The 26,847-nt window shown below is 42.2% G+C and overlaps 1 protein-coding gene across 5 annotated transcripts in view; it reads right to left on the minus strand.

Moving 5' to 3' along the window:
- LOC140209874 (protein unc-13 homolog C-like) overlaps nt 1–26,847 on the minus strand; it is a 923,018-nt gene that overhangs the window by 687,635 nt on the left and 208,536 nt on the right. For all 5 annotated transcript variants that reach the window (XM_072278476.1, XM_072278475.1, XM_072278477.1 and 2 more), the window contains 2 exons: nt 26,303–26,375; nt 20,997–21,135 (listed from right to left, as the gene is read on the minus strand). In XM_072278476.1, coding sequence (XP_072134577.1) covers nt 20,997–21,135; nt 26,303–26,375 — 212 coding nt within the window. The remainder of the gene's footprint in view (nt 1–20,996; nt 21,136–26,302; nt 26,376–26,847) is intronic.

Raw genomic sequence — 26,847 nt, forward strand, 5'->3', positions numbered from 1 at the left:
TCAACATGGAGTTCAATCTTTAAGGCATCCGGCACAAGGACCCTCAAATCCCTTTGCATCTCTGCCTTTTGAATTCTCTACCCATCTCAATAATAATCTGCCCGTTAATTCTTCCACCAAAGTTAATGACCATACACTTCCCAACATTGTATTTCATTTGCCACTTCTTTGCCCATTCCCCTAAACTATCTAAGTCTCTCTGCAGGCTCTCTGTTTCCTCAACACTACCCGCTTCTCCACCTACCTTTGTATCATTGGCAAATTTAGCCACCAATCCATTAATCCCATAGTCCAAATATTTGACATATTGTCAAAAACAGTGGTCCCAACACCAACCCCTGCGGAACTCAGCTCATAACCGGCAGCCATCCAGAATAGGATTCCTTTATTCACGCACGCACGCACGCACGCACACACACACACACACACACACACACACACACACACACACACACACACACTGCTTTCTGCCGATCAGGCAATGCTCCACCCATGCTAATAACTTCTTTGTAATTCCACAGGTTCTTAACTTACTAAGCAGCCTCACGTGCGGCACTTTGTCAAATGCCTTCTGAAAATCCAAGTACACCACATCCACTGTATCTCCCTTGCCTACCCTGCTTGAAATTTCCTCAAAAAATTGCAGTAGGTTCGTCAGTCAGGATTTTCCTTTCATGAAGCCATGCTGGCTTTGGCCTATCTTGTCATGTGCCTCCAGGTACTCTGTAATCTCATTCCTAACAATCAATTCCAACAACTTCCCAACCATTAATGTCTATAATTTCCTTTCTGCTGCCTCCCACCCTTCTTAAATAGCAGAGTAACATTTGCAATTTTCGAGTCATCCGGTACAATGCCAGAATCTACTGATTCTTAAAAGATCATTGTTAATGCCTCTGCAATCTGTCTAGCTACTTCCTTCAGAACCCGAGGGTGCATTCCATCAGGTCCAGGAGATTTATCCACCCTCAAACCATTAAGCTTCCTAAGCATCTTCTCAGTCATAATTTTCACTGCACAAACTTCACTTCCCTGACACTCTTGAATGTCCAGTGTACTGCAGATGTCTTCCACTGTGAAGACTAATGCAAGATACGCTGTCAATTCCTCTACCACATCTGCGTGTCTCATTACAATATCGCCAGTGTCATTTCTGCTCTGCTGTCCTTCCTGCTAGTGTCCCTTTCCAGTCAACTTTGGCCAGTTCTCCTCTCATGTCATTGTAATTTCCTTTATTCCACTGAAATACTAACACATTGGAGTTTAGTTTCTCCTTCTCAAATTTCAAAGTGAACTCGATCATACTGTGATCACTGTCCCCTAAGGGTTCTTCAACCTTAAGCCCTCTTTTCACCTCCGGATCATTGCACAACACCCAATCCAGCACTGACGATCTCCTAGTGGCCTCAACAACAAGTTGTTCTAAAAAGCCATCCCTTAAGACATTCTACAAATTCTCTCTCTTGAGCTCCAGTACTGTCCTGGTTTTCCCAATCCATTTTCATGATCAAATGTCCAAAGATGATTATAACATTGCCTTTCTGACACGTCTTTTCTATCTCCTGCTGTAATTTGTAATCCACATCCCAGCTGCTGTTTGGAGCCCTGTATACAAATGCCATTAGGGTCCTTTTACCCTTGCCATTCTATTAACTCAATCCATTGAGACTCTGCACCTTCTGATCCTATGTCATCCCTCTGTCGACCAACCTGTATTTCTGATACACTGTATATCCTTTGACATCCAGCTCCCAATGGCAGCCATCCTTTAGCCAAGTTTCAGAGTTGGCCACAACGTCATATTTGCCAATTTATCGTCCATTTGACTTCTTATGTGGTGTGCATTCATATATAACATTTTCAGTCCAGTATTTGTTGCTTTCTGTTTTAACTGCACCATGCCTCTATTGCCCTGTAACTCACCTCACTGGCTGTGATTATGCTTCATCTCCTGCCTGTCCTTTCTATCATCTCTGTTGTACGCTATCTTTGATTTATTTCTGCTTTCCCCTTCCCATCCCCCTGTTGAGCTGCAGATGATTCAACTTGCACCATTTGACAAAGTCCTCCACCAGGGCCCTGTATTCATCCTCCCCTCTTCCCTTTATGCACCCATTGCTGAGTCATCAGAGAATTTCTGCAGACGACATGATGTGTTGTATCTAAGGCCCGAGGTATAGAAGATAAACAGGAAGGGAGGGAGCCAATACCCTATGGGGCCCAGTGCTGCTTATAGACATGTCTGACACACAGCTCTGAACCTGCACAAACTGAAGTCTGCCTGTCAGGTAATCCTTTATCCAGGATACAATGGAAGTGCTAATCTGCATTAAATGGATCTTTCCCCCCAGCAATGAGGGCTGTATGGTATTGACAGCACTTGAGAAATCATCATCACAGTGCTGCCCTGTTTATCCAAATGGGAGTAGCCTCTGTTCAAAGCAGCATCAAATTCATGGACCCTATACAGATTACAGAGGAGGAGGTGTTTGCTAATTTGAGGCAAATTAAGGTTGATAAATCCCCAGGGTTTAACAAGGTATTCCCCCCAGACCCTGCGGGAGATGTGCAGAAATTGCCAGAGCCCGAACACAGATATTTAAATCACCCTCAATGACAGGTGAGCTACCAGAGAGTTGGAGGATAGCCAATGTTGCTCTGCTACTTAAGGACCTAAAAATAAGCAGGGAAATTATAGGCTAATGAGCCTGATATCAGTAGTACATAGTTAATGGAAGGTATTCTGAGGGACCAGATATATGAGTATTTGGATAGAAATGGACTGATTATCAGCATGTCTTTGTCCATAGTAGGTCATGTTTAACCAACCTTATAGTTTTTCAAGGAAGTTACCAGGAAGGTTGATGAAGGCAAGGCAGTGGATGTCATCTACATGGACCTTAGCAAGGCATTTGGCAAGGTCCCACATGTGGGGTTGGTCGAGAAGATTCAGTTGCCCGGTGTTCAAGATGAGGTAATAAATTGGATTAGACATTGGCTTTGTGGGAAAAGCCACAGACTGGTAGTAGATGGTTGCCTTTCTGATTGGAGGCCTGTATCAAGTGAAATGAAACAAGGAACTGTGCTGGGTCCATTATTGTTTGCCATCTATATCAGCAATCTGGATGATAATGTGGTTTACTAGATCAGCAAATTTGCAGATGACACCAAGATTGGAAGCATAGTGGACAGTCAGGAAGACTACCATGGCTTGCGGGAGATCTGGACCAGCTGAAAAATGACAGCTGGAACTTAATGAAGACAAATGCAAGGTGTTGCACTTCAGTAGGACCCACCAGAGCAGGGCACTGACAAGTGTGGTAGAACAAAGGGATCTGGGAATACAGGTCCATTATTCATTGAAAATTGTGTCACAGGAAGATAGGGTCAAACAGCAAGCTTTTGACACACTGGCCTTCATAAATCAAAGGACTGAATATAGGATATGTGATGATATGTTGAAGTTGTATAAGACATTGGTGAGGCCTAATTTGGAGTAATGTGTGCAGTTTTGGTCACCTACTTACAGGAATAATGTAAGTAAGGTTGAAAGAGAGCAGAGAAAATTTACAAGGATGTTGCCACATCTGGAGAACCTGAGTTAAAAGGGAAGACTGAATGGGTTAGGCATTTATTCCTTGAAATTTTGAAGATTGAAAGGAGATTTGAGAGAGATATACAAAGTTATGAGGGGTATAGAAAGGGTAAATGCAAGTAGGCTTTTTCCACTGAGGTTGCTTGGGACAACAAATATAGGTCAGCAGTTAAGAGTGAAAGGCACAAAGTTTCAGGGGATCACAACAGGAAATTCCTTCACTCAGAGGGTCATGAGAATGTGGAACGGGCTGCCAGAGCAACTGCTGCATGCAAGCTTGATCTCAGCATTTACGAGAAGTTTTGATGGATGGTAGGGGTATGGAAGGCTATAGCCCCAGTGCAGGTTGATGGGAATAGGCAGTTTTAAAGGTTCAGCACAGATTAGATGGGCCAAAGGGCCTGTTTCTGCGCTGCACTTTTCTATGACTCTAGGAAAGAAAGTTATAGGCCAGTTAACCTGACCTCAGTGGTTGGAAAGATGTTGGAGACGATTTCGGGGTACTTAGAAGCAATGTTCCCTCAAAGACACACAGATCTTTTGCTAGGAGTGCACAAAGGAATTTGAACTGCACACAAAAGGTTGTCACCCTCTACCTATTTTGGCATGTTAAGTATACTTCATGATCATACATAATCACATTTCCTTTTCTGGTTTCTGATGAGGATGGTGTTGACAACATGGAGCTGGCAATGATTTTGTGCAGATTTTAGAACTGGCTTATTATACTGTTTTTATTGAAGAAATCATTGATCCACTATGTTGAATTCCAAAGAAGCAAAGGGCATGAAGCACAGAAGATCTGTTAGCTCACTTAAAGCAAGATGGCTTAATGACCATTTCAACCAACTTTAATAACATGTGAAAAGATTGATATTATTACATGATGTCATATATGAGAAATAAGACTCACTGATGTCTATTATTTTATTTCTTTTAAACAATGAGTAACAAACTGCACTTGGTAGTTTATTATCCTAAGAATAGGTTCAGGTTTACATTCACTTAAAAATTCAGTGCACACATGTTGTTGCCACTGGGCAAAAATTGCACAGCACAAGATTTTTTACACACACCGGTTGTTGCAAATTGCTCAGAAGCACATGGTAATAGATCAAAGTCAGCATGGTTTCCTTAAGCGACAATCTTACCTGACGCATCTGTTGGAATTCTCTGAGGAAAATACGAACATAATAGACAAAGGCGAGTCAGTGGATGTTGTTCTCTTGGATTTTCAGAAGGCCTACGACAAGGTGCCGCTATGAGACTGCTTAACAAGGGTCCATGCTATTACAGGAATATACTAGCATTGATAGAAGATTGGCTGCCTGGCAGAAGGCGAAGAGTTGGAATAAAGGGAGCCTATTCTGGTTGGCTGCCATTGATTAGTGATGTTCCCTAGGGATCGGTGCTGGGAACACTTCTGTTCACATTATATGTCAAAGATTTGGATGACAAAATTGATAGTTTTGTGGCCTAGTTTGCAGATATGAAGATAGGTGCAGGGGCAGGTAGTGTTGAGGAAGTAGGGAGTCTACAGGAGGATTTGGACAGATTGGAAGAATGGGTAAATAAGTGGCAGATGGAATACAGAGTCAGGAAGTGTATGGTCATGCATTTTGGTGGAAGGAATAAAGGCATAACTATTTTCTAAACAGGAAGGAAATTAAAAAATCAGAGTAAAGGTAGTTGGCACTCGTGCAGGATTTCCTAAAGGTTAACTTGCAAGTTAAGTTGGTGCAAGGCGGCAAATGCAATGTTAGCATTCATTTCGAGAAGTCTAGAATATAAAAGCCAGGATGTGGCTCTATGAAGCATCAGTCAGATTATGCTGGTGTATTGTGAACAGTTTTGTGCCCCTTATCTGAAAAAAAAAGATGTGCTGGCATTGTAGAGGGTCCAGAGGAGGGTCACAAGAATTATTCCAAGAATGAAAGGGTTAAGCATCTGATGGGTCTAGGACTGCACTCTCTGGAGTTTAGAAGAATAAGGGTGGGTCTCATCAAAACCTTACAATTATTGAAAAGCTTAGAGTAGATGTGGAAAGAATGTTTCCTATAGTGGGGGAGCCTAGGACCAGATGGCACAGTCTCAGAATCAAGACATGGCCATTTAGAACAGTGATGGGGAGAAATTTCATTAGCCAGAAGGTAGTGAATCTGCAGAATTTACTGCCACAGATGTCAGTGGAGGCCATGTCATTGGGTATATTTAAGCAGAGCTCAATAGATTCTTTATTAATAAGGGTGTCATAGATTACAAGAAGAAGACAAAGAATGAGGTTGAGGGGTATAATAAATTAGCCATGTTATGGAGGAGCAAACTCAATGGGCTGAATGGCCTAATTCTATGTGTTTTGGTCTAACATATGCTTGTAAAAAGTCCAGCAGTAAAAAAAATCATAGATACAGAGTTGTCTCCATCTCAACCTTTTTGTCCATCCGCACTAAATTAATTCGGCCATATAAGGACCATTACTTTCTATGCCTTGCCTATATAATTCTATCTGAATGTCTCTTAAATTTAGGGAGTATATCAGGTCACCCTTCAGCCCTCTTCACTACAGGTAGATCAAAGGATAATTTAGCTGGGAATGTTGGTGCAGCTGTTTTTGTGCCAAAAATTTCAGGCAACCATAAAGAAACTACTTACTAAGCATATATCAGTATATACAGCAGAATTGGCTGCCATTATTTTTGGCTTACATTGGGTGGCGGAAATCTGCCCATGTAAAATTGTAACTTGTTCAGATCTCTTTTCAGTTTTGATGAGTCTTAAAACAGATCATTCTAGCAGTCAGTCAGATTTACTGTTGAAAGCTCATCAAATATTATTTTGTATACACAGTAGTGGTTTATATGTTTTCTTCTGATGGGTCCCTGCACATAGAAACGTTGAGAGCAATGAGTGGGTTGATTGTTTAGCAAAGAAAGCTGTTAAAAATTCAACAGTGGATATAGGCCTTCCACTTAGCAAATCAGAAGCTAAGGGGTTGGTTAAAAACTAGGGGGTTATGGCAAGACTTGTGGGATCATGGGCATAAAGGGAGACATCTTTTTAAGAATACATAAAACTGTTGGGTTTATGAGAGAAGGGGGTAAAAAGGAAAGGAATTATTTTGACACCACTTAAAATTTGGCATACTATGCTTAATTATTTCTTATATCCTGTTGGAAAACATCATTCTAGGTTGTGTAGGTTTTGTCATCATTACGAAACAGTTAAACATACATATACTATTACAGTGTGAAGCATATAAGGGCTGAAAGAAATGAAATGCAGGCATCAGTACAACCTTTTGGGGTTGATAATGGGAAGAGAAGGAAGAGGGTAGGGGGAGGGCGAGGGTGAGGAAAACCCAGCTGATCATGCCTTTCCCCATAATCAAAAATCCTCCAATCCAAGACCTTGTTTCTCTTACCATCCTTCCAATAACGAGCCAACCAGAACTGCACACAAACACCAGTGCAGTCATACTAGTGTTGAACAGTTGTGATATAACGTCCCAACTGTAATGCCTCGATCAATAAAGGCAAGCATGACAAATGCCTTCTTCACCACCCTTATCCACATATGTCACTAGTTTCAAGGACCTATGGACTTGAACTCCAGGTCCCTGTTCACCGACATTTCTTAATGCCCAACCACTTCCTGTACATGTCCTACCCTATATGACTTTTCAAAACGCATCACCTCTCACTTCCCAGGATTAAATTCCATTTGCCAATATTCTCCCCAACTTTCTATCTGAACTCTCTCCTTTTAGAAACTATAGAAACCATAGAAAAACTACAGCACAGAAACAGGCCTTTTGGCCCTTCTTGGCTGTGCTGAACTATTTTCTGCCTAGTCCCACTGACCTGCACACGAACAATATCCCTCCATACACCTCCCATCCACGTATCTGTCCAATTTATTCTTAAATGTTAAAAAAGAACCCACATTTACCACCTCGTCTGGCAGCTCATTCCATACTCCCCCCACTCTCTGTGTGAAGAAGCCCTCCCCAATGTTCCCTTTAAACTTTTCCCCTCTCACCATTAACCCATGTCCTCTGGTTTTTTTTCTCCCCTTGCCTCAGTGGAAAAAGCCTGCTTGCATTCACTCTATCAATACCCATCATGATTTTATATACCTCTATCAATCTCCCCTCATTCTTCTATGCTCCAGGGAAGAAAGTCCTAACCTGTTCAACCTTTCTCTGTAACTGAGTTTCTCAAGTCCCAGAAACATCCTTGTAAACCTTCTCTGCACTCTTTCAACCTAATTAATATCCTTCCTGTAATTTGGTGACTAAAACTGAACACAATACTCCAGATTCCATCTCACCAGTGCCTTATACAACCTCATCATAACATTCCAGCTCTTATACTCAATACTAAGATTAATAAAGGCCAATGTACCAAAAGCTCTCTTTACGACCCTATCTACCTGTGACGACACTTTTAGGGAATTTTGTATCTGTATTCCCAAATCCCTCTGTTCTACTGCACTCCTCAGTGCCTTACCATTTACCCTGTATGTTCTACCTTGGTTTGTCCTTCCAAAGTGCAATACCTCACACTTGTCTGTATTAATCTCCATCTGCCATTTTTCAGCCCATTTTTCCAGCTGGTCCAAGTCCCTCTGCAGGCTCTGAAAACCTTCCTCACTGTCCACTACAGCTCCAATCTTTGTATCATCAGCAAATTTGCTGATCCAATTTACCACATTATCATCCAGATCATTGATATAGATGACAAATAACAATGGACCCAGCACTGATCCCTGTGGCACACCACTAGTCACAGGCCTCCACTCAGAGAAGCAATTCTCTACTACCACTCTTTGGCTTCTTCCACTGAGCCAATGTCTAATCCAATTTACCACCTCTCCATGTATACCTAGCGACTGAATTTTCCTAACTAACCTCCCATGCGGGACCTTGTCAAAGGCCTTACTGAAGTCCATGTAGACAATATCCACTGCCTTCCCTTCATCCACTTTCCTGGTAACCTCCTCGAAAAACTCCAATAGATTGGTCAAACATGACCTACCACACACAAAGCCATCTTGACTCTCCCTAATAAGTCCCTGTATATCCAAATGCTTGTAGATTCTGTCTCTTAGTACTCCCTCCAATAACTTACCCACTACCGACGTCAAATTTACCGGCCTATAATTTCCCAGATTAATTTTCGATCCTTTTTTAAACAATGGAACAACATGAGCCACTCTCCAATCCTCCGGCACCTCACCCGTAGACACTGACATTTTAAATGTATCTGCCAGGGCCCCTGCAATTTCAACACTAGTCTCTTTCAAGGTCCGAGGGAATACCCTGTCAGGTCCTGGGGATTTATCCACTTTAATTTGCCTCAAGACAGCAAGGACCTCCTCCTTTTCGATTTGTACAGTTTCCATGATCTCACTACTTGTTTCCCCTAATTCCATAGACTTCATGCCAGTTTCCTTAGTAAATACAGATGCAAAAAACCTATTTAAGATCTCCCCCATTTCCTTTGGTTCTGCACATAGCCGACCACTCTGATCTTCAAGAGGACCAATTTTATCCCTTACAATCCTTTTACTCTCAATATACCTGTAAAAGCTCTTTGGATTATCCTTCACTTTGACTGCCAAGGCAATCTCATGTCTTCTTTTAGCCCTCCTGATTTCTTTCTTAAGTATTTTCTTGCACTTTTTATACTCCTCAAGCACCTTATTTACTCCCTGTTTCCTATACATGTCATATAACTCTCTCTTCTTCTTTATCAGAGTTGCAATATCCCTTGAGAACCAAGGTTCCTGATTCCTATTTACTTTGCCTTGAATCCTGACAGGAACATACAAGCTCTGCACTCTCCAAATTTCTCCTTTGAAGGCTTCCCACTTACGAATCACATCCTTGCCAGAGAACAACCCGTCCCAATCCACACTTTTTAGATCTTTTCTCATTTCTTCAAATTTGGCCTTCTTCCAGTTCAGAACCTCAACCCTAGGACCAGATCTATCCTTGTCCATGATCAAGTTGAAATTAATGGTGTTACGATCACTGGAACCAAAGTGCTCCCCTACACACACTTCCGTCACTTGTCCTAACTCAATTCTCGTTGACTATTGGATGGTCTATTATACAACCCCACCAATGTGGCCATACCTTTCCTGTTTCTCAGCTCCACCCATAAGGACTCAGTAGACAAGCCCTCTAATCCAGCGGTCCCCAACCACCGGGCCGCGGACTGGTATCGGGCCGCCAAGCATGCGCTACCGGGCCGCGAGGAAGCGATATGATTTGGCGATAGGAGTCAGCTGCACCTTTCCTCATTCCCTGTCACATCCACTATTGAGCCATTACACATGCGAGGTCATTACCCGCGCATCATCCATTTCAGCGCGGGAAGGAGATCAACTCCTTGAGCTTGCAAATGACGGCGGGCTGGAAAGTATATTTGACATAACATCTCTGCTGGCATTCTGGATCAAAGTCAAGGCTAAAAATGCTGAGATAGCCACGAAAGCACTGAAAACGTTGCTTCCATTTCCAACATATCTCTGCAATGAATGCAACAAAAACTAAATTGCGGAATAGACTAGACACAAGGAACCCTCTTCCAGTATCACTGTCTCCCATCACCCCTCAATAGGACCGTGTTGTTGCAGGGAAACAAGCCCACGGCTCCCGCTGATTCAGCGATATTGGCGTGTTGCAATGATTTTATATGCTCATACGGGGAAAATATGCACTGTGTGTTTTATATCCAAACATTACTTAAAATGTTATGATGCTGTTGACTTATATAACCATATAACAATTACAGCACGGAAACAGGCCATCTCTCCCCTTCTAGTCCGTGCCGAACGCTACTCTCACCTAGTCCCACCAACATGCACTCAGCCCAAAACCCTCCATTCCTTTCCTGTCCATGTAGCTATCCAATTTTTCTTTAAATGATAATATCAAACCTGCCTCTACCACTTCTACTGGAAGTTCGTTCAACACTTACTTCAAGCCCCCCTGATAATTGACTTATCACTATATTCATGCGAGGAAAATATGCACTGTGTGTTTAATATTAAATTTGTTAGATAAACCCATTTAGAAAGGAAATTGAGTGTATTAGCCACTTATCACCGATATTCTGTTCATGATTAACGCCCCCTCCCCGCCGAAGAGAATCGCCAAAAAGAATTTGTAGAAAAAAAATCGTACACGCATGCGCGCTGGTGCCCGCGCAAGGCCTGACAGTCATTGCAGTCTTTTTGGGGTAAATCCAGCGTATCTGACTGATACTCTTGTCCGTTGGCAACCCTACCATCACCACCCCCGGTCGGCTGGTCCGTAAGAATATTGTCAATATGAAACCAGTCCGCAGTGCGAAAAAGGTTGGGGACCCCTTCTCTAAACTGTCCTGCCTGACCACTGCTGTAACATTTTCCCTGGCAAGCAATGCTACCACCCCGCTCTCCCACTTTTCATTCCTCTGCCTCGATCACATCTGAAACATCGGAACCCTGGAATATTGAGCTGTCAGTCTTGCCCTTCCTGTAGCCAAGTTTCACTAATTGCTATAACGTCATAATTCCACGTGTCAATCCACGTCCTCAACTCGTCCGCCTTTCCCGCAATACTCCTAGCATTGAAATATATACACCTCAGGAGATTTTTACCACCACTCACAACTTTTCTATTTACGGCTTTGCTTGAACTTATAACATCATTTATTTTCACCCCAGCCACACTGTCAGCTCTGGCACTCTGGTTCCCATCCCCCTGCAAATCTAGTTTAAAGCCTCCCCAATAGCACCAACAAACCTCCCTGAAAGGATATTGGTCCCTTTGTAGTTCAAGTGTAACCAGTCTCTCTTGTACAGGTCCCACCTGCCCCAGAAGAGGTCCTAATGATCCTGAAATCTGAAACTCTGTCCCCTACACCAGTTCCTCAGCCACTTGTTCATCCTCCAGAGTATCCTATTCTTACCCTCACTGTAGTCTTGAACAACATTCCTTGCACACAACAACACTAATTTTAATGTCATTTGCAGACTTACTAACCATAGTTCCTACATTCATATTACTCAAAAAAGGGTCTCAATATCAGTCCCATGGTCCACCACTGGTCACAGATGTCCAATCAGGAAAGTATCCTTCTGCCATATACTCTGCCTCTTATCAACAAGCCAATTTGACTCACTAAAGTCCACCTTGACAATGTCAACTACATCTTCTTAGCTCTTCCAAACACTCATTCACATTAGTTAGGCATTATATCCTCTGCACAAAGCCCTGCTGAGTATCCCTATTAATCCTTGCTCTTCCAAATGTACATAAATCTTGCCCCTTAGAATCTCTAATTATCTCCATTAATTTCCCAACCACTTATGCACTTGTCTGTAAAGATGGTAAAACACTGATAGATGAAATTCTTACTTCCTAGTCTTCTTCAAATTCTATCCCAACATCTTTTACATCTACTTGAGGGAAGAAATGAGATCTTCATTCAGTATTAATTCAGTCAGAAATACAGCAGTCACAGCATAACATCACTTTAGAGATACTCATGAAGAAATGGTGCAGTTCTCTGATTAGATGATACCTACATCTCATGCCCAATTCTTAATGAATGGAGAGCAGTTTAAATGCTGGAAAGCATGTAGAATAAGAGTCCCAAGTAATGAAGAAAACTGGAACAACACAAGCTTTACACTCCAGAATTCTACATTTGGTAAAATTTGGATAGTTCAGGAGTGAAGAACAAAAGGATACGAATTCAAACCAACAGGCAACAACTCTATGCCAAGCTGAGGTATTACATTTCACAACTTAGAAAGGAATTTCAGAATGAACAGAAGTCAAGAATCATGCAGCAATTTGAGGCAACGTGGTTGTAGATGATGGTGAAGGTTTGGTGTGTGTATGAAGCTTGAAGCTGATTGGATCATATGGGTGCTATATAGTCTTCTATTTTCACTTAATATTCTACCAGTTTAGGTCCTCAGAAAATTACCAGGTTTAACAGATAGTTTTGTAGAATGTTACTGGCACGTCTATCATACAGAACTTAGTGCGACCTCTCAATTTGTTTCGCCATGTAGATTTTATCTATGAGACAATGTTAATCTGCACACCAGAAATAAACAAGCACTCAAAAATCACCTGTAGGGCTCAGCATCACCCACCATCACCTCAGATTAAGATCTTGGCTGGTACTTCTGAACTGGTGAAAAAGATTGTCAGATGCTATTTTATTAAAACATTTGACAAAGAGAAGTTAAGGCTACAAATACTGAAAGCTATTCTTTTCACCACAATCCCAAGGAATATTGCTACAGTATACCCCTGGCTACTCAGAATGCACTCAATCCCTTCAGGTCAGAACAGAGCATGCAATCTCATACTGGAATCTCATACTCATTTTGCCAATTCTTTCAAGGTGCAAATCACAAAGCATCAGCTCTGGGAAAGTTGAAATAAAATTGATGCCTAAAGATGACAATAAACTCCAGTATTTTCATTTTCTGTTGTTGGTATTATTCTTCCAAGAATTTTCCCCGGTTGTTAATGTTCACAAACCAACATTTGAAAGGTGTCTCATCGCAACTATGGCATGGTATTCCAATTATCTTGCTCATGAAGTCAGTCATACAACACAGGAGCAGGCTCTTCAGCCCACCACGTCTATGTCAACCACCTCTCTGCATTAATTCTGTAACCCTTTATGCTCTACTCATTCAAGCATCTCTCCAAATGCCTCTTAAATGTTGCTGTTGTTCCTGCATCAACCACCTTCTCTGACAGTTCAGTCCAGATATCAACTACTCTGTGGGAAAGCATACCCCTCAGGTCTCCTCTTAACTCTTGATTCTAACAACTAAGTCCCTACATTAAATTATTGATTAAAATTTAGAATGTTGAAGATTTATATTTAACTCATTTCAAATCTCTGAACAGTTGAATCACATAGAGAATAGAGATATACAGCAGAGAAACTGGCCCTTCAATAAAACACTTCCATGCAAACCACATACCTATATGACCTACACCCATCTTCCTATGAGAAGTCTATATCTTTACTATCCATGTACCTGTCTAACTGTCTTCTAATCATTACAATTGTACCATTCTCTAGAGTTTCCTCTGGCATCTTGTTCCATAAAACAGATCTTTCTGTGTGAGGGATCACCTTTAAATCTTTCCCCACTTGATACCTATACCCTCCTGATTTACCCTCCCCTACCCTCAGAAAAGAACCATGACTATCTACTTTATCCATGCCCCTGTTAATTTTACAAACTTCAGTAAGGTTACCCTCATCCACCGCCATTCTCTTTGGCACCCAAAGAACAAGCAAGAATTCTGTTTACTTCCAATTATAACTTCAGTTTCTGTTATGATGTCTTGATTTAGTTATGTTATCATTTTTTGCAAGTGAGTTGATAGTTAAAGTGTGATATCTCAGTCAAAATAAATTTATATCTATTAGTTGGAAATATTTTTATTATTCCTAAAGCATAAAACTCAACCTAGCTGTTTGACAAGAGCAGCAGAGGACAGGCTAGACTTTGAACCCCAATTGTAGAAACACTTGCATGGTGTAACAGTCAGGATGAAGACCAGAGAAGAAAATGCCATGGTTAATAACTTACAATGTAGAACACTACTACAGCACAGGAACAAGCCCTTCAGCCCACGATGTCTGTGCCAAACACGATGCCAAATTAAAGCAAATCTCTCCTGCCTACACTGAGACCATATCTCTGCACTCTGTACATATACATGTGTCTACCTAAAAGTTTATTGAACTTCATTTTTAGATATGCTTCCACTTCTGACAGCCCATTCAAAGCACCCACCACTCTGTGTAAAAACCTTCCCTATACAAACCCTTTAAATTATCCCTTTCGCACATTAAATGCATGTCTTCTAATATTGATATTTCTAGCAACACGCACAACATGCTGGAGGAACTCAGCAGGTCGGGCAGCATCCGTGGAAATGAACAGTCAACGTTTCGGGCCGAGACCGTTCCTCAGCTTTGACCCCAGCATCTGCAGAGTATTTTGTGTTATTGATATTTCTACCCTGGGGGGAAAATCTTTGGCCAGCTACCCCATCTATCCATCCCATAATTTTATAAACTTCTTTCAGGTCTTCCCCTCAATCTCCAAAGCTTCAAAGATAATCTAGGTTTGTCCAAACTTTCCCTATATCTTATACCATCTAATCTAGGCAGCATTCTGGCAAACCTCCTCCCCAAAGTCTCCACATCCTTCCAATAATGGAGTGACTATAATTGCACACAATGCACTCCAAGTGCTGCCTAATAAAACTTCTATACATTCAGTGGCCAGTTTATTAGGTACATCTACACAACTGCTGGTTAATGTCGAATCAGCACAGATCTGTGGCAGTAATTTAATGCACAAAAGTGTGCAGATATGGTCCAGTTGTTGTTCAAACTAAACACCAGAATGCAGAAGAAAAGTGATCTAAGTGACTTTGACCACGGAATGATTGTTGGTGCGAGGCAGGGTGGTTTAGGTATCTCAGAAACCGCTGACCTCTTTAGAATTTCACACACAACAGCTTCTGGAGTTTATAGAGGATGACACGAAAAACTAAATCTAATAAGAAGCAATTTTGTGGGCAAAAATGCCTTGTTAATGAGAAAAGTCAGAGACAAATGGGCAGACTGATTCAAACTGACAGGAAGGCAATAGTAACTCCAATAACCACAAGTTTCAACAGTGGTGCGCAGAAGAGCATCTGAATGCACAACGCATCAAACCCTGAAGTGGATGGGCTACAGCAGCAGAAGAAAGAACAACTACTAAAGGTACAGAGAGAAGAAACTAGTTCTACTATCTATAACAAAGATCATAGGCACATATGTCAAACATTTCAATTTAATAATATCATGGGAGTTCATTTGTATGTATTCAGGGATTCATCTTCGAATCTGGATGAGCATGCTGCAGTTGTTAGCGACTTCATTATAACCTACGTGGATGGGTGTGTGCGCCTACGGAAACTTCCTGTACCTTTCTAAATGAAAAGCTGTAGATGAACCAGGAGGCTCGTCACCTGCCGAGGGCCAGATCTGTTGGATTTAAGTCTGGCAACCCAAGTCTGTACAAGAAAACCAAATATGACTTGCAGAGAGCTATTTCAAGACTAAGGAAACAATTCTGAGAGAGGTTGGAGGAAACATCGAATGCACATCAACTCTGGCAGGGTTTACAGGATATTACGTCCTACAAATCAAACCCAACATCATGAATGGCAGTAATGCTTCACTACCAGACAAGCTCAATGCCCTGTATGCACACTTACTACAGAATATAACTACAGCTGTACTGATCCCTGCTGCACCCGGTGGCCCTGTGATCTCTGTCTCAGAGGTCAACGTCAGGAGGGTGAACCCTTGGAAGGTGGCAGACCCCAACTGAGTACCTGTAAGTCCCGTAAAATTTGTGCCAACCAACTGGTGGGTATATTCAAAGACATTTTCCACCTCTTACTGCTATGGTCAGAAGTCCCCACCTGCTTCAAAAGGGCAACAATTTATACCAATGCCCAAGAAGAGTAGTGGGAGCTACCTTAACGACTACAGTGATGAAATACTTTGAGAGGTTGGTCATGGCTAGAATCAAACCCTGCCTCAGCAAGGACCTGGACCCACTGCAATTTGTCAATCGCCACAATAGATCTAAAGCAGAAGAAATCTCAATGGCTCTTCATGCGACCTTCGATCACCCAGACAAACAAACACCTAAGTCAGCATGCTTTTCATTGACTATAGCTCAGTGCTTAACATCATTATTCCTGCAGTCCTGATCAAAAAGCTACAGAAACTGGGTCTCTGTACCTGATGCACCATCAATAACTCCAAAAGACTGGAAGTAGAGTAACTACTGAAAGGCTTTTATTCGCAGTAAAATGTGACCTCCAGCATGCTGAGTGTCTGCCCCTGGACTGAGAGGAGGCCCAAACGCATTTATTCAGGGGTCTGTGGGAAGAGCCACAGGGGCAGTCAGCAGAGGAGCATGTCCAGACAGGTAACCCAGTTACAACATATATATATGGTTTACCACAGTACCTCCCTCTGAAACTGGATCCTCTACTTCCTAACCAGAAGACCACAATCTGTGCAGATTGGTAGTAACATCTCCTCACTGACGATCAGTACTGGTACACCTCAGGGATGCACGTTTAGCCCACTGCTCTACTCTCTCTATACCCATGACTGTGTGGCTAGGCATAGGTCAAATGACACCTGTAAATTTGCCGATGATACAACCACTGTTGACTGAATTTCAGATGGAGACAAGAGGGCGTACAGGAGTGAGATATACCAGCTAGTTGAGTGCAACAACCTTGCACTCAACATCAGTAAGACCTAAGAGCTGATTGTGGACTTCACAAAGGGTTAAGATGAGGGGACACACACCAATCCTCATAGAGGGATCAGAGCAGGAGAAAGTGAGCAATATCAAGTTCCTTGGTGTCAAGATCGCTGAGGATCTAACCTCGTCCCGACATATCGATACAGCTATTAAAAAAGCAAGGCAGCAACTATTCTGACAGGCTGCAACACCCTCTGGTATAGGGGGAGGGGAGGCTACTGCACAGGACCAAAAGAAGCTACAGAAAGTTGTAAAATTAGTCAACTCCATCTTGGGTACTAGCCTCCGTAGTATCCAAGACATCTTGAAGGAGCAGTGCCTCTAAAAGGCAACATCCATTATTAAGGACCCCCATCACCCAGGGCATGCTCTCTTCTCATTGTCACTATCAGGAAGTTTGAAGACACATACACAATGATTCAGGAACAGTTTCTTCCCCTCTGCCATACAATTCCTAAATGGACATTGAACCCATGAACCTTGACTCACTTTTTTTAAATACATATTATTTCTGTTTCTGCACTATTTTTAATCTATTAAATATTTACTATAATTGTTTTATTTATTTATGTTCTATATTATCATGCCAGTGATAATAAACCTGGTTCTGACACTCATTCTATATTGGCATCCATAACTGAGGAACTGCAAGCAAATTTTAAATTTAAGCTCAGTCTCCAATCTTAACTTCAATCGGGATCGCTTGATGTGTTTCTGCACTGTTGATCTCATCAGGTTTACAAAAGCTGCAGAGTTACAATAAGTAACACCCTTAAAAGTTGCTGGTGAACGCAGCAGGCCAGGCAGCATCTCCAGGAAGAGGTACAGTCGACGTTTCCGGCCGAGACCCTTCGTCAGGACTAACTGAAAGAAGAGCGAATAAGAGATTTGAAAGTGGGAGGGGGAGGGGGAAATCCAAAATGATAGGAGAAGACAGGAGGGGCAGGGATGGAGCCAAGAGCTGGACAGGTGATTGGCAAAAGGGATGAGAGGATCATGGGACTGGAGACCTAGGGAGAAAGAAAAGGGGGAAGGGTTGAAAGCCCAGAGGATGGGCAAGGGGTATAGTGAGAGGGACAGAAGGAGAAAAAGGAGAGAGAGAAAAAGAATGCGTGTATATATATATATATATATATATATATAAATAAATAAATAACGGATGGGGTACAAGGGGAGGTGGAGCATTAGCAGAAGATTGAGAAGTCAATGTTCATGCCATCAGGTTGGAGGCTACCCAGACGGAATATAAGGTGTTGTTCCTCCAACCTGAGTGTGGCTTCATATTTACAGCAGAGGAGGCCGTGGATAGACATATCAGAATGGGAATGGGACGTGGAATTAAAATGTGTGGCCACTGGAAGATCCTGCTTTCTCTGGTGGACAGACCATAGGTGTTCAGCGAAACGGTCTCCCAGTCTGCGTCGGGTCTCACCAATATATAGAAGGCCACATCGGGAGCACAGTATATCACCCCAGCCGACTCACAGGTGGAGTGTCGCCTCACCTGGAAGGACTGTCTGGGGCCCTGAATGGTAGTGAGGGAGGAAGTATAAGGGCATGTGTAGCACTTGTTCCACTTACAAGGATAAATGCCAAGAGGGAGATTGGTGGGGAGGGATAGGTGGGACGAATGGACAAGGGAGTCGGGGGGGGAGGGAAAGATGTGCTTAGTGGTGGGATCTCGTTGGAGGTGGCGGAAGTTATGGAGAATTATATGTTGGACCCGGAGGCTGGTGGGGTGGTAGGTGAGGACAAGGGGAACCCTATTCTTAGTGGGGTGGCGGGAGGATGGAGTGACAGCAGATGTGCATGAAATGGGGGAGATGTGTTTGAGAGCAGAGATGATGGTGGAGGAAGGGAAGCCCCTTTCTTTAAAGAAGGAGGACATCTCCTTCGGCCTGGAATGAAAAGCCTCATCCTGAGAGCAGATGCAGCGGAGACAGAGGAATTGCGAGAAGGGGATGGCATTTTTGCAAGAGACAGGGTGAGAAGAGGAATAGTCCAGATAGCTGTGAGAGTCAGTAGGCTTATAGTAGACATCAGTAGATAAGCTGTCTCCAGAGATAGAGATAGAAAGATCTAGAAAGGGGAGGGAGGTGTTGGAAATGGACCAGGTAAACTTGAGGGCATGGTGAAAGTTGGAGGCGAAGTTAATGTAAGTCAACGAGCTCAGCATGCGTGCAGGAAGCAGCACCAATGCAGTCGTCGATGTAGCAAAGAAAAAGTGGGGGGACAGATACCAGGATAGGTTTGAAACATAGATTGTTCCACAAAAGTCAACAAAAAGGCAGGCATAACTAGAACCCATACGGGTGCCCATGGCTGCACCTTTAGTTTGGAGGAAGTGGGAGGAGCCAAAGGAGAAATTATTAAGAGTAAGGACTAATTCCACTAGATGGAGCAGAGTGGTGGTAGAGGGGAACTGGTTAGGTCTGGAATCCAAAAAGAAGCGGAGAGCTTTGAGACCTTCCTGATGGGGGATGGAAGTATATAGGGACTGACCTCACCTCACCTACCACCCCACCAGCCTCCAGGTCCAACATATAATTCTCCATAACTTCCGCCACCTCCAACGGGATCCCACCACCAAGCACCTTTCCCTCCCCCACCCCTGCTTTCCACAGGGATCGCTCCCTACGCAACTCCCTTGTCCATTCGTTCCCCCCCCCCATCCCTCCCCACCTCCCTCTGATCTCTCTCCTGGCACTCCCTTGTCCATTCGTCCCCCCTATCCCTCCCCACCAATCTCCCTCTTGGCACTCATCCTTGTAAGTGGAACAAGTGCAACACATGCCCTTACAGTTCCTCCCTCACTACCATTCAGGGCCCCAGACAGTCCTTCCAGGTGAGGCGACACTTCACCTGTGAGTCGGCTGGGATGACATACTGCATCCAGTGCTCCCGATGTGGCCTTCTATATATTGGTGAGACTCAACGCAGACTGGGAGATCGTTTCACTCAACACCTACACTCTGTCCGCCAGAGAAAGCAGGATCTCCCAGTGGCCACACCTTTTAATTCCATGTCCCATTCCCATTCTGATATGTCTATCCATGGCCTCCTCTGCTATAAAGATGAAGTCACACTCAGGTTGGAGGAACAACACCTTATATTCCATCTGGGTAGCTTCCAACCTGATGGCATGAACATTGACTTCTCAAACTTCCACTAATGCCCCATCTCCCCATCCATTATTTATTTATATACACACATTCTTTTTCTCTCTCTCTCCTTTTTTTTCCTCTGTCCCTTTCACTATACCCCTTGCCCATCCTCCGGGCTTTTCCCCCCTCCCCCTTTTCTTTCTCCCTTGGCCTCCTGTCCCACGATCCTCTCATATCCCTTTTGCCAATCAACTGTGCAGCTCTTGACCCCATCCCTCCCCTTCCTGTCTTCTCCTATAATTTTGGATCTCCCCCTCCCACTTTCAAATCTCTTACTAGCTCTTCTTTCAGTTAGTCCTGACGAAGGGTCTCGGCCCGAAACGTCGACTGTACCTCTTCCTAGAGATGCTGCCTGGCCTGCTGTGTTCACCAGCAACTTTTAAGTGTGTTGCTTGAAATTCCAGCATCTGCAGATTTCCTCGTGTTAGAATTATAATGAGTTAGGGAAGGGCATAAAGAAAGCTATTTCAGTCCAGAATGGGTATGAGTTAATTGGTCTGGAGCTAAAGAGGAAATTTGGGAAAAGGCAGAGATACTGCTAAAGCAAACTTGTAAGTAATAACACTGATCACTCCACAAAAGTTGCCTAGAATTCAGTCTAATGTGCCATTTGATTGGAACTTCCACAGATTCAGAGGCATATTTAAAATATTAGTCCTAGAGAAATTACTCGAAGATGGTTCGCAAAAACCAAGTAAATTCTGGTTCAGTGATTAACTCAAGTACATTTTTGAACTAGATAGTTTTGCACAATCTGAGAATCAATCACACATGGTTAAGAACAAATAGTCAACTTTTCAATTTAATATCTTGTTACACAAAACCGTTGTACTTATAAATGCACATTCTACCTTAATTCTTCCTCTGGTGCCTCCTTGGTTTTGATGTTCATGTCAGTCAAGTCAGAAAGATGCTTCAGTTCTCTATTTCCAAGTTTCTTTGATGGATTATTAGGATCACTTTGTGAATCACAATCTTCACAAGTACTATCTATGGACCACATAATGAGGAATTAGAAAAGAATGAATGTGAAATATGACCATAAATACATAAACATTGAATACTTACAGATTTTGATCTGAAGAAATATCATAAAACATAGAAACTGGTCAGTACCTTTTGTGCCTGGAATCCATTCTGCCATTAGAAAAATAAATAGCTGATCTGAGACCTACACCATATAGTTATCTTTGCAAAAAGAGAAGTTATCTCCCTTTTCATATTTTCAGGCAGTTTGATCTTCACAAGTATAAATGGAGTGACATAATCTTCCTCTGAGATATGGAATCAGGGAATAGTCATGGTTCCTGACAACTACATTTGCAGGAAGTGCAACTCCTCTCAGATTCCATGGATCAGTTGGAGTGGTAGCTAAACTCACTGAGAAGCATCCGGGGGGGAAGAAAGTGTTATAGAGGAGATGATCAGAAAAAAGAATCAGAATCAGGTTTATTATCACCGGCATGTGACATGAAATTTGTTAACTTAGCAGCAGTTCAATGCAATAGTTAATACAGAAGAAAAAATAATTAAAGAAAAATAATGATAATAAATAAATTAATCAATTACAGTATACATATATTGAACAGATTAAAAATCGTGCAAAAAAAAAACAAATACTGTATATTAACAAAAAGTGAGGTAGTGTCCAAAGGTTCAATGTCCATTTAGGAATCGGATGGCAGAGGGGAAGAAGCTGTTCCTGAATCACTGAGTGCATACCTTCAAGCTTCTGTACCTCCTAATTGATGGTAGCAGTGAGAAAACAGTATGCCCTGCATGCTGGAGGTACTTAGTAATGGATGCTGCCTTTCTGAGACACCACTCCCTGAAGATGTCCTGGGTACTTTATAGGCTAGTACCCAAGATGGAGCCAACTAGATTAATAGCCCTATGTAGCTTCTATGGGTCCTGTGCAGTAGCTGCCCCCTCAACACCGCCCCCCCATACCAGACAGTGATGCAGCCTGTCAGAACGCTCTCCAAGGTACATCTATAGAAGTTTTTGAGTGTATTTGTTGACATGCCAAATCTCTTCAAACTGCTAACGAAGTATAGCCACTGTCTTGCCTTCTTTATAACTGCATCCATATGTTGGGACCAGGTTATATCCCCAGATCTTGACACCCAGGAGCTTAAAACTGCTCACTCTCTCCACTTCTGATCCCTCTATGAGGATTAGTTCAGTATTATGACCAGGGATTGGGGATGGCCCAACTAACTAAGAGGCTACACTTGATCTTAACCAGCTTTTTAGGAAACCAGGCTGGACAAATGACCAATGAGTCAGCAGCAATGTTCCCTCTAAGGTGTGCATGCGCACACATATTTTGCTGCTGGTGCACAAAGGAATTTAAACTGTGCACAAAAGGTTATCATCCTCTACCTCAGTGGCATGATAAGTATGCTTCATAATCATACACAATCACATTTTTTTCTGGTTTCTTGACAACGTAGAGTCTGTAATGATTTGCCTGCAGATTTTAGAACTGGCTAATTATACTGTTTTTATTGAAGAAATCATTGATTCACTATGTCGAATTCCAAAGAAGCAAAGGGCATGAAGTGCTAAAGAACTACTAGTTCACTTAAAGCAGGACAGCTTAATAGCCATTTAAAACTTCAACAACATGTGAAAAGATTGATATTATTCCATGCTGTCATATGGCATAACCATATAACAATTACCGGACAGAAACAGGCCATCTCGGCCCTTCTAGTTCGTGCTGAACTCTTACTCTCACCTAGTCCCACCGACCTGCACTCAGCCCATAACCCTCTATTCCTTTCCCGTCCATATAGCTATCCAATTTAACTTTAAATAACAACATCGAACCTGCCTCAACCACTTCTGCTGGAAGCTCGTTCCACACAGCTACCACTCTCTGAGTAAAGAACTTCCCTCTCATGTTACCCCTAAACTTTTGCCCTTTAACTCTCAGCTCATGTCCTCTTGTTTGAATCTCCCCCAATCTCAACGGAAAAAGCCTATCCACGTCAACTCTATCTTTCCCCCTCATAATTTTAAATACCTCTATCAAGTCCCCCCCCCAACCTTCTACACTCCAAAGAATAAAGACCCAACTTGTTCAACCTTTCTCTGGAACTTAGGTGATGAAACCCAGCTAACATTCTAGTAAAACTCCCCTGTAGTCTCTCTATTTTATTGACATCTTTCCTATAATTCGGTGACCAGAACTGTACACAATACTCCAAATTTGGCCTTACCAATGACTTGTACAATTTCAACATTACATCCCAACTCCTATACTCAATGCTCTGCTTTATAAAGGCCAGCATACCAAAAGCTTTCTTCACCACCCTATCCACATGAGATTCCACCTTCAGGGAACTATGCACCATTATTCCTAGATCTCCCTGTTCTACTGCATTCTTCAATGCCCTACCATTTACCATGTATGTCCTATTTTGATTAGTCCTACCAAAACGTAACACCTCACATTTATCAGCATTAAACTCCATCTGCCATCTTTCAGCCCACTCTTTTAACTGGCCTAAATCTCTCTGCAAGCTTTGAAAACCTACTTCATTATCCACAACTCCACCTATCTTAGTATCATCTGCATACTTACTCATCCAATTTACCACCCCATCATCCAGAACATTAATATATATGACAATCAGCATTGCACCAAGAACAGATCCCTGAGGCACACCACTAGTCACCGGTCGCCAATCTGACAATCAGTTATCCACCACTACTTTCCAGCATCTCCCACTGCTGAATCCATTTCACTATTTCAATATTAATACCTAACGATTGAACCTTCCTAACTAACCTTCCATGTGGAACCCTGTCAAAGGCCTTACTTTACATATAGACAACATCCACCGCTTTACCCTCGTCAACTTTCTTAGTAACCTCATCAAAAAATTCAGTAAGATTTATCAAACATGACCTTCCACGCACAAATCCATGTTGACTGTTCCTAATCAGACCCTGTCTATCCAGATAATTAAATATACCTTCTCTAAGAATACTTTTCATCAATTTACCCACCACTGACGTCAAACTCACAGGCTGATAATTGCTAGGTTTACTCTTATGAGAAATAAGACTCATTGATATGTATTATTTTATTTATTTTAAACAATGAACAATACACTGGACTTGGTAGTTTATTATCCTTAGAATAGCTTCAGGTTTACTTCCACTAAAAATTCAGTGCACACACATTGTTGTCACTGGGCAAAAGATCATACATCACAAAATTTTTGTGCACATTGATCATTACAAATTAGAGGAAACACTGATCAGCAAGGCAGCACCTTTGGACTAGTAATCATATATTTGTCACAGACAAAAGATTGGACATTGGACTGGTCTACAAGTCCTAAATTGAGGCAAAGCCAATTACAATGGCAACAGATGAGAGCTCTCAGGATTTGACTGGGAGGAGCTTTTTGTATGTAAAGGGACACCAGGCATCCGTTAGCCTTGCGAGACCATGGATCTGCACCTGGAAAGTCTTCACTCTCCAGGGCGCAGGCCTGAGCAAGGTTCTATGGAAGATCAGCAGTTGCCCATGCTGCAAGTCTCCCCTCGCACCGACACCAGTGTTGTCCAAGGGAAGGGCATTAGCACCCATACAGCTTGGTACTGGTGTCATCGCAGAGCAATGTGTAATTAAGTGCCTTGCTCAAGCACACAACACGTTGCCTCGGCTGGGGCTTGAAATCACGACCTTCAGGTAACTAGTCCAATGCCTTAACCACTTGGCCACGTGCCCACACAAGCAAGACTTTTAAAAGTGAGATTAGAAGAGTTCAGGCAAAGGGCAATGCTGACAAAAGGAGGGAACCTAGATTGATGAGGGATATTGTGAATCTGATCTGAAAAAGGAGGCATACGCTACGTCATGTTTAGACAGCTGGGACTAAGGACAAGTGTAAGGAAGCTGGAAGTAAACGAAGAGGAAATTAGCAGACATGAGCCAGCCTGATAGATAAGATATGGAGAATCCGAAAAAGATTCCATCAGTATACTAAAAATTAGGGAGATGTTAGTTGTTCTTAAGGATTGGCTTCATAATCATAATCCACAGGAAATGAAAAGAACATCTTAAATGAATACTTCTTGTCCACATCTACCATGGGTGAATACAACAGGTGAAAAGGCCAATACAATAGGGACATTTAAAAGACACTTTGAAAGAGACATGGGTGTAAGAAACCTGAACGTTTATGACTGCATAAGTGGGAAGGACCAAACTGATCGTGGGGTATGTACAGGTTGATGCAACATTGTGATCCAAGGGCCCATACTGTTCTGTGATGTTCTATGTTTTGATGGGCACAATTCAAAAATTATAAGTGAGAGGCAGTATAGTTAGCAACAGTCTGATGAATGACAGCATGGTTTTGTGCAGGAAAGGTAATGACTTACAAATTTGATTCCGTTTTTTGAGGAGACATTTGTTGAGGGTGGGGCAGTTGAAGGATTTTAGTAAGGCAACTCATAAGGTCCTTCATGGCAGGCTTATCCAGACAATTTAATAAATCAATTGACCAGGTAGTTTAGATTCAGAGACCGAGAAGTCTTCAGATGCTGGAATCTGGAGTAACACACAAAACACTGGAGTAACGCACTAAAACACTGGAGTAACGCACTAAAACACTGGAGTAACGCACTAAAACACTGGAGTAACACACAAAACACTGGAGTAACACACAAAACACTGGAGGAACTCAGCAGAGCAGATACAATAGCATCTCTGGAGGCAAATGGGCAGTTAACATTAGTCCAGACAATGGGTAAATATGGACTAAGTGCAGACAGAAATGATTAGATGGCATTAGCTTTATTAGTTCCGTCAACTATCAAGGACCAAAGAGAGTGCTCCTGTGCTGTACTGTTCTACATTCCAGGAGTATTTCCCTGCTCTACATTGGGTACATCTTCTTTCAGTACATTGACACGAGGGGAGAGACACAAACAAGTTTGGAAGGTTACCTTGGGTTCAAAGGCTTGTTACTCAAAGGCAATAAAATCTTTTGAGACAGTAATACACATTTCAGTATCAAATTTCAATATTTACATTAAAAAAGAATAAGGGCACAATATTCCAAAAGGTACTTTTCTTTAAATCAGAAAATCTTGGTAACAAAATTACCAAAGTTGACTGAAGCATACTCACAATTTTGAACAGACGATGATGTTTCAACCTGGTTCAGATGATTTTTATAATGGATTGCATTACTAATGGTTTCCTGGAAATGAAAAAGTGTAAGTTAAAAATACCTTCAATCCAGCTACTTTTATATATGCACAAACTACAAATGAAACTTATCCCATGTTAAATATTCTTGTAGTATACCCGCACTCAGTAAATGACTACAAATTACACTGCAGAATGGCAACATACTGTGCATTTATCATAAATTCCTCCACTATTTTAAGCTTCTGAGCATCTTCTCTTTAATAAACTAATTCCAGAATAAGCTGTGAAAGCATGTCAATTCGCAATGTAATCTCAAGACAGATGAGAACAACTTAGACAGGTCTGGCTTGCCCACAGAAGGCAAAGTGTGGTTGTAGACGGGTCATATTCTGCATGGAGGTCAGTCACCAGTGGAGTGTCTCAGGGATCTGTTCTAGGACCCTTACTCTTCATGATTTTTATAATTGACCTGGATGAGGAAGTGGAGGGATGGGTTAGTAAGATTGCTGATGATACAAAGA

The sequence above is a fragment of the Mobula birostris genome, chromosome 14, assembly GCF_030028105.1.
Source record: "Mobula birostris isolate sMobBir1 chromosome 14, sMobBir1.hap1, whole genome shotgun sequence".
Taxonomy (NCBI): domain Eukaryota; kingdom Metazoa; phylum Chordata; class Chondrichthyes; order Myliobatiformes; family Myliobatidae; genus Mobula; species Mobula birostris.